The sequence below is a fragment of the Sceloporus occidentalis genome, unplaced genomic scaffold (genome assembly GCF_023333645.1).
Source record: "Sceloporus occidentalis isolate IW3139 unplaced genomic scaffold, rSceOcc1.0.p SCAF_7, whole genome shotgun sequence".
Taxonomy (NCBI): Eukaryota; Metazoa; Chordata; class Lepidosauria; order Squamata; family Phrynosomatidae; genus Sceloporus; species Sceloporus occidentalis.
Window position 1 is genome coordinate 12963645 of NW_028316987.1, and position 9457 is coordinate 12973101.

The 9457-nt window shown below is 44.0% G+C and overlaps 1 protein-coding gene across 2 annotated transcripts in view; it reads right to left on the reverse strand.

The window, feature by feature from the left end:
- Positions 1-7478, reverse strand: part of RUNDC3A (RUN domain containing 3A) — a 30995-nt gene extending 23517 nt beyond the window's left edge. For both annotated transcript variants that reach the window (XM_089531947.1, XM_089531945.1), the window contains exon 1: positions 7283-7478. In XM_089531947.1, coding sequence (XP_089388073.1) covers positions 7283-7425 — 143 coding nt within the window. In that variant the 5' untranslated portion in view covers positions 7426-7478. The remainder of the gene's footprint in view (positions 1-7282) is intronic.
- Between the last annotated feature and the right edge of the window lie 1979 nt (positions 7479-9457).

Below are 9457 nucleotides of genomic sequence, written 5' to 3' on the forward strand. Positions count from 1 at the left end.
CCTCCTAACTGAGGAGGAGTGTTTTAAGACAATTAAGGATTGTTTATTGAGTTGGGACTATAAGATGACTTATTCCACTCCTCCCAGAGTGTGCTCCCCTTCTGTATTTGGCATTCCCCCCTATTGTGGCGAGACGCCAAAGTACTTTCATTCATTGTCCCTTCAGGCTTCGAGGAAAGCTTTCCTCTTCGCAAGGCTGAACATTCACCCTTCCTGTGTCACTAGGGGTAGATATTTGAGGATCCCTTTTGCAAATCGAATATGTATATGTGAACTATCTCCAGATACTCTCCAACATATTATATTTCTTTGCCCGCTGTATCAAAAACCGAGAGCGAAATTGTTAAAGAAACTATTGGAAATGAATTACTGCTTAACGGATATAACTCTAGTACATTTATTGGAGGATTGTAATGTACAGATTACACGATTGATAGCCAATTTTCTGATGGAGGCAACAAAAATCTGGCACAAATTAATTAATGGTTAGAGTTTAGTGTTAGATGATTTTATGGACGATAAAATTTTTATACATTTTTAAATTTTTAAAGCATTCATGTAAACTATTTGAGTTTAATTTGTATTGTATTGTTTGTTGTATATTGTCTATTGAGATGCCTAATAAAGGTTGATGGGATGATGATGATGATAGATTAATAGCTTTATTCATACACACTTACTTATATATTAATAGTTTCTGTTTAAATGGCATCAGTGTTGAATGAAGTTTGCATGAGAATTATGTTCAAACACGAAAATTAAAATTTACAAGTACAGAATGATTTTTTAAAAAATAGTGTCTGCTGTAGTTGTTGTGAATCTATTAATGAAACACAATGTCTCCTGCCACCACAATGTGCTCAGACAAGAGAGGAGGGCGCCCACTGCGTTTCTGCATGATTTAACTACTCCTTCCTATCAGGTCCTGCTGGGTGTGGATAATGTTGTCACATCTGTGAAGCAAGTAGAGATTGGACTAATTGCTCTTAGTAGGACAGGGGATCTTGGAGATGTCTCATCCACAGGAATGCCATGAGCCGAGGTCCTTTTGAGGGCAGTTAACAACAACAACAACAACAAGAATAACCCACTTTTGGAAGAAGGTTTCAGTTGCAACTCTATGTATGTTCACTCCTCTAGGTTCACTTCCCTTCCACTTAAAAAAATATAACTATAGAAGCATATAGAAACATAGTGGGTATATTTTCTGAGAGCATGCCATTCTCATTCATACATGAAAAGCCAGTCCTTGAGGAAGGTGAGATGAAGTTTGCTGCACACATCATACACACTCAAAGATGGTGAAGGGTCTGGAAACCATGTCCTATGAGGAACAACTTAGGGAGCTGGATATGTTTAGCCTAGAGAAGAGAAGGTAAAGAGGTGATATGATAGCCCTGTTTAAATATTTGAAGGGATGTCATATTGAGGAGGGAGCAAGCTTGTTTTCTGCTGCTCCAGAAACTAGGACCTGGAGCAATGCATGCAAGCTGCAGGAAAAGAGATTCCACCTCAACATTTGGAGGAACTTCCTCACAGTAAGGGCTGTTAGACAGTGGAAGACACTCCTTCCTCAGAGTGTAGTGGAGTCTCCTTCCTTGGAGGTCTTTAAGCAGAGGCTGAATGGCCATCTGTCATTGGGGATGCTTTGATTGAGATTTCCTGCATGGCAGAATGGGGTTGGACTGGATGGCCCTTGTGGTTTCTTCCAACTCTACAATTCTATGATTCTAAGATATCTGTCAGAAGTCTGAGAAATACCAGTCTACCCAATGTTCCAGAGGAAGAATTATCTTTTCACTCTGGAGTCACGGCTAGAGGATTGCACTGGGACTTTGAAGATCCAGGTAAAAGTACTCAATGAGCCATGAAAGTCACTGGGTGATCTTGGGCCACTCACTCTCATGACCTACTTCACAGAGTTGGTGTAAGGATAAAGCAAAGGATAGGAAAGCTACATAGACCAGTTTGAGTTTGCCAAAGGAATGGTAGGATATACATTTAAGTGAAGAAATAACTAAATTGTTCCTGAATTAACCATAATAATTTCTTCTTACTACTATTATTGTCGCTTTTAAACTGTTATTGTTTCTTTGCTTTAAATTGTGGCCTATATCTTATTGTTAGGCCCAAATCCAGTAGACCTCAGGGGGATTTATCTATGTGTTGACTCAACATTTAATAGCTGATTCAGTAGGACCACTCTTGTTGGGATTAAACAATTCTGGCCATGGTAGATTTTTGTTTCATTCTATAAACTGCTCAGGGAGCATACACTGAGAGTTGGCCATACAGATCCGGAAGGAAGGAAGGAAGGAAGGAAGGAAGGAAGGAAGGAAGGAAGGAATCCTTTCCCTAGAAAGATTAACTTGAAATGTCACTAGGTATGGCAGGTTTTGTTTTGTTTTGTTGCTGCTTTGCTTTGCTTTGCTTTGCTATTAACTGAACAGACACCCCTGTGATCTTAAGCAGAGGATGATCAAAACTAACTACCTCAGGAGGACAAGTCAGGGAAAGCATCATGGATAATGCAGTGCTAATAAAAAGGGATTTAAACAAAATAAGGCCCTAATCAGAAGATAAAAGCCCTAACAATCAGAGACCCTTGACAGAGTAGATGATCACTAACAGAGTTAGATCTACCCACATAACAGCTTAAGATATTTGGGTACCTGAGGTAGAAAAGCCAAATAATACCATATCTAATGATCTAAATAACCTAAAGGCAGCAGATCCTGTTGAACCTGGAAGTTAAGCAGGGTCAACTCTGGTTAGCACTGATGGAGGACTATGTTCATATACTAGGTGCTGTAAGCTATATTCCAGAGGAAGGAACTGGCAAAAACAACTCTGAGCATTCCTTGCCTAAGAAAACCCTATGAAATTCATGGGGGCACCATAAGTCTACAGGCAATTTGAAGTTGCACACATGCACACATGCACACAAACACACCACTATTTGTGGTGGTAAACATACACATAGTTAAATAACTGATCATTTGCTTCTCCTTTAAAGTATACCACCTTGTGTTGGCCACCCTGCCCTGTTTTATGGTAAATCTGGCCCAGATCCAGATACTACTCTCACTTGATAATCCTAGAAGGTCTGGGAAGCTGGACTTTCCCAGTGCCACATGGCCAGAAGGAGGAAAGGCCTGCCTGCATAAATATCCCTCCACAGTATCTCAAAACAGAACAAAACACCAACAACACCTGGACAAAATGCAGACCTGTGACTAACATCGTCATTTTTTTAAATGCATGATTTTAAACATTTTTGCCTGATGAAGAAGCCAGTGGAGCTTTGAAAGCTTGCATCGTGTATTTTGTGCATTTTAGTTGGTTCTAAGGTGATATTACTTAGAAGCTCTGTAGAAAATGACAGGAAAAGGATGAGGTTGATACCCATGCCCTGCTGTTGCCTAAGAGGTATACCCAACCTGGGAATAGTAGAGATTTCAGTCTAACAATAATGAAGGGTACTACACTGAGGAAGAATGGTGTATGCCATCCTTAACCACAATCCAGCAGTAGTTACGTTACTATTAAACCCCATTGACAGAAATGGAATGGGATCTAGTCACAGCTAATCATTATTTGATGGTGTTTGGAGACTGCACATCTGGATGTTACTAGTGAATCTATCTTGCATCCAGTTATTTATTTGTTTGTTTTAAGTCCTTCCTCTCCCCAAATGAAATACAGCGATGGGTAGCACTGATCTCCAATACTATGAGAGGTATCACTTCTGTAGGATTCACTGATCCTAAGGAGACCCTATTTCTATGAGGATTTCATCACTCCTCTTCCCTCAGTCTTCAACAAGATGGAAAACCAAGGGACCGCTTCTGAGCTGTTTTACAAGGATACAGGCTGCAAAGTTGATGCGGAAAAGATTTATTAGCAAAACCCAAAGTTCTGCAGGTCTCCACTCCTTTTAAGCCTACCTTTGTTTTTCTTCATAATATTTTATAACTAAATATAGGGCTCATTAAAAAGAAAAGAAAGTTAATAATAGTCTACTCAGAAATAAGTCTGTGGTAATCGCTGGGCCTTACTCCCAGAAAAGTGGGCATAAAGCTGCAGACTAAGTGCCATTTTTACTGGTTTATTTCAACAGACCTGCCTCCTTATGTTGATAATGTTTGGATCTTCCCTGGCCAAGGTGCTTGCAGATGATGCTGAACACATAAGGAGGGGATAAGGTTGTGGAAGGCTGACCTTCTATCTCACTTTTTCCTTAGGCCTTCATAAATTAACAGCAGTGACAGCTATGGGATGTTTAAATAAATGTTTTCATACATTTCCCTTACATGGCAGCTTTTTATGATTTCATAAACATCCGTCAGCCTTCATACAAAAAAAAATCCTTACAATTTAGACCTGTTTGTACTGTATAAGGAAGATAAGCTTTGTCCTCTCCTGGTTATTGTAGTACCTTTTCACCTGATCTACTATATATTTCTTTCTTGACCTGGGCTGCTGAGAGATGTATCCAATAATCCAAGGGCTAGGGACCAAATGGAATGAAAACAGCCAATATCTTGGGTACGATGGAGAAGCAAGTCTTCACAAAGCTGTATCAGAATGAGCCATTGTTACAGAAGGACTGTTTGTCGGGTGAGAGGTATATGGGGCCTTGCATGAATGAACAAAATCCTAATCAAATCACAGCCAAAATGGAGGCACAGAGCACTAGCTGGTTTCAGGCAACAATCCTTCACATTTGCTCCACCATCTCAGCAAATGGCTGACAGAATGAAGAAGCTTCATATGAATCCATCTCAATGTAATAGGCCTGAATACTTCTTTCTTCCCCTTTTCTTTCTCACATCTCTCTCCCCCCCTCTCTCCTTCCTTCCTTCCTTCCTTCCTTCCTTCCTTCCTTCCTTTCTTCCTTCCTTCCTTCCTTCTTTCTTTCCTTTTAATTATAAGAAAGCCTGCACAGACAAAAAGCCTGCCTTTCCATCTAATGCCAGTTCACTTTCTTCACCTTTTTTCAGTAATTCTTATCCAAGGGTGGGGATGGAGAATTGGAAATTGGAAAGCCCTACAACAATGCAAGGCTGATGCCTCTGCATTGTGCCTTTTACTGGGAAAAGGTTGTTGCTACAGCAGCCTGGTTGCCTTCTGGATCCCACTCTCCTCCCCTTCATCCCCCCTTCTTCTGCTGCTCATAAGATGCTCTCCAATGACATCACTTCCCAGGTCTTGCCTCTCTCCCAACCAGGGTGTCTGCATTCTTTATTCCATACTGTTTCACCATGAAGCTGCTTCTTAGAGCCTTGTTTCTCCTACTCTGTCTATTCTCTTCTTTCTGGTAGCTGCACTGTAATCAGCCCTCACCCAGAAATTGCACTGCTGACAGTACCATCCAACCTGGTCATTTTCTATCTCATTCAACCACCATCTGGATTGGTTCCTGACCCTACTGAGCTGCCTCTGCTTCAGGATGCTCACCTGTCAGGGACAAAGCACTAGACCCCAAAGAGAAAGATCTAGCAACCAAGGAGGGTTGAAGTAGCAAGTGATTCTTTTTCTAAATCCGTGGGGTCGCAGGGAGAAAACTTCTTAGGGTTTCTAGAGTACCAGATATTTCTCATAAAGCCTCCCAAGCTGCATGGAACATAGGATCTATCTGCAGCAAGCTTCCCTTGTTGAAAAGTGAACACAATAGTGCATCTTGTACTGAATTTCTCTTGCCTTTGGCCTGCGTTCATCCCCCCATCCATCTATCCATCCATCCACCTTACTTTCTCTTCTGTTTAGAGCTTGTACCTTTTTCTCACCCTGATGCTGCCTTATGTTTCATATATTCCCTTCTTCCAGATGGCTGTTACCTCCTAAGTCAAGGCACAGTTCCCCTTCCTTCCTTCCGTCCTTCCTTCCTTCCTTCCTTCCTATTTCATTTCTCTAACCTCACCTCAATCCCACTTGCTCTCCCAGCTCCATTAAACATGGGTGCAATATTGATCTTAGTGGCTTTGCTGTTGCTATTAACCCCCTTTGAGTCGACCTCGACTCATGGTGGCCCAGTGGATGAGAGGATAAATGCAATGCATATAGCTGTAATCTCTGTGAGTCTTTTATCACTCAGAAACATTGCTTCCCTGACAATCTTTTTTTATGCTATTACATATTTGTATATTTATGTTTTTGTATTCTTTGTAAATATTTGTAACTCATATTTAGAGGTCTCTGGCACAAATTTTACTTGTCTGTGACTGTAATTATTATTATTGTTGTTGTTGTTGTTATTATTATTATTATTATTTATAGCCCACCTCTTCCTGAAGGATCAAGGCGGGTAACAATAATAAAATCGCAATAACATAGTTAACACAAGCCCTAACCCCCAATTAAAAACTACAAAACATCATAAAACACAATCAGTAAACAATATCTATCTATCTATCTATCTATGGATCAGATGCCTCCAAGACTCCCTTTCCTCCCCTGCTCTGTTTAGGTCCTGCAAATTCATACTTGTAACCCTTGGTTTATTGGACACATTTTTTTTTTGTATGAAGGCTGATGGGTATTTATGAAATCGTTAAAAACTTGCCATGTAAAGGATATGTATGAAAACATTTATTTAAACATCCCATTGCTGTCACTGCTGTTAATTTACGGAGTCCCTCCATCTAGCATGTGGCCTTCCTCAATTTCTAACTCCCTTCTCCACCTTTCCTAGCAATATGTCTGAGGATTGTAAAGGTGCAAAGGATGTTCCTTCTGAAGGATGAGTGGATCCTTCTTTGTTATATGTCAGACCATGGCTTCCAAGCCTCTGGAAACCTAAGATCCCCCAGATGATCATGGAGGAGGCCATCCCTCTTCTCCAGAGCCAGAGCAATATTTCTAAGGAGTGTAAAGGTACAAAGGATGTTCCTTCTGAAGGATGAGGGGGTGCTTCATTCCTATTATGTCAGACCATGGCTTCCGACTCTCTGGAAGCCTGAGATCCCCCAGAAGATATTGGAGGAGGCCATCCATCTCCTCCAGAGCCAGAGCAATATTTCTAAGGATTGTAAAAGTACAAAGGATGTTCCTTCTGAAGGATAAGAGGGTACCCCTTTGCTATATCTCAGACCATGGCTTCCAAGCCTCTGGAAGCCTAAGATCCCCCAGATGATCTTGGAGAAGGCCATCCTCCTCCTCCAGAGCCAACTCCATCTTCACACTCAAGAGATCCCTCTACATGTACTCTCCAAAGGGAATCTCCAGCTGATTCCCCCCACAAAAAAAACCTCTCCGATCCTCCTCCAAGGCCCTTCCTTACCTGCAGACGGTGATCAGGTTCTTCCTTTCCACCGCAATGTTCCGGGAGGAGGCTTTCTTGGAGGAGAGCCCCAGCGCCATGGTGGTGGTGATAGTGGTGGTGGTGATGGTGGTGATGGTGGTGGTGGAGTGGGCTTCTTCCATCCAGGGGAGAGACCTTCTGGATGGAGAGGGTGGGGGGTCTGGCAGCCCCTGGCCTCCCTCCCCCTCCCCCTGGCCCTCCTCCTCCCCCTCCTCCCCACCACCACCACCCCCTCCCCTCCCCCTGGCCCTCCTCCCTGCCCTCCCCCAGAAGACCAGGCGTTGGGTCAGCCTCCCCCAAGATCGGAGGGCTCTCAAGTAGCGCCCGCCTCGCTCTCGTCCTAAAATCAGCTCCAGCCCCCTTCCTGGGTGGATCAAGGCAGTCTGGGTGGGGGGCTGGGGAACCAAGGGTGGGGGGAGAAGGCACCCAAAGAAGGGAGGGGAGGGAGAGCAGCCCCAGGAAGAGGAGGAGGAAGGCAGGAGGAGCTCTCCTTGGTCCTGATGGAGCTCTGGTCCCTCCTCTTGCTCCTCATAGGAAGCCACCGCCACCTCCCCTTCCTTAGGTTGCCAGTGACGCTAATGGGAAGGACTTGGAGGGGAGGGAGGGATCGGAAGGGGAAGCAGCCCTCTCTGGGGGTCTCCAAGGCATCTTGGGCTCAGGGCCACCCTAGGGTCCTCTGGGCAAGGGGTCTGCAAAGAAAGTTTCCATCCTGGGAGGCTGAGAGAGGGTGGCTTGCCCATGGTCACCCCAGTGGGTCTCCATGGCTCAGGATCAGGGCTTGGGCTTGGGCTTGGTTCTTTTGGTTCCTAGTATTGGACTAGGAGCCAGGAGAACCAGCATCAAGCTCTGATCCTGAGCCATGGAGACCCACTGGGGCGACCTTGGGCAAGCCACCCTCATCTTGTCCTCTCAGGATGGCCATGGCAAATCCTCTCTGAAGGTATCTTGTCAAGGAAACCGCAGGATAGGTTTGCCTTAGGGTTTCCATCAGTTAGAAATGAATAGACGGCACAACAACAACAACAAACCCCTCTGCAGACACCTTGCCTCCTGGACCATGTTTGTTGTCCTTATTGTGTGCCTTCAGGTCGTTTCTGACGGATGGAGACCCAGGGGTTTCTTGGCAAGGTGTCTTCAGAGCCTGGTGGTGGTGGTGTCTTCAGTTTGTTTCTGACTGATGGAGACCCTAAGGTGAATGTATCCTGGGGTTTGGTTTTTTTTGGCATGGTTTCTTCAGAGAGGGTTTGCCATGGTCACCCTTGGAGGCTGAGAGAGGATGACTTGCCCAAGGTCACCCTAGTGGGTCTCCATGGCTCAGGATCAGGGCTTGGTCCTGGTTCTTCTGACTCCTAGCCCAACACTCTATTGCCTTTACCATGTTTGTTGTTTTTGGTGGTGGTGTGTGCCTTCGGGTCGTTTCTGACTAAGACCCTAAGGCAAACCTATCCTAGGTTTTTTTTGGCAAGATGTCTTCAGAGGGGTTTGTTGTTGTTGTTGTTGTTGTTGTTGTGCCTTCAATTCCTTTCTGACTGATGGAGACCCTAAGATGAACCTATCCTGGTGTTTTCTTGGCAAGGTGTCTGAAGAGGGGGTTTGCCATAGCCATCCTGGGAGCATAAGGGAGAGACTTGCCAAGGTCACCCCAGTGGGTCTCCATGGCTCACGATCATGGCTTGGTCCTGGCTCTCCTGGCTCCTAGCCCAACACTTTGACCCCTTTACCATCTTTGTTGTGGAGGCATTCTACAACTCTTCACCTACAGACTAGTTTCCAATGCCTTGCCACTTCACTTCCACACACAAATGCTATTTCCCAGTGGAGACCCTGGGCAAGTCACACTCTCTCAACCTCAAAGGATGGCCATGGCAAAGCCCCTCTGAAGAAACTTGACAAGAAAACCCTTTAATAGGCTTGCCTTAGGGTCGCCATTAATCAGAATTGACTTGAAGTCCTTTCTGACTGATGAACATAACAACAACAACAACAACAACGATGCTATAATAGATATAGTCATATCTCTATACCTTGAATCAAACGTTGATCAGAATGGAGACTGCAGTCAAGAAACCAGAAGAAGGCTAGGACTTGGAAGGGCAACTATGAAAGAACTAGACAAGATCCTAAAGTGCAAAAATATACAACCGAGAACTAAAG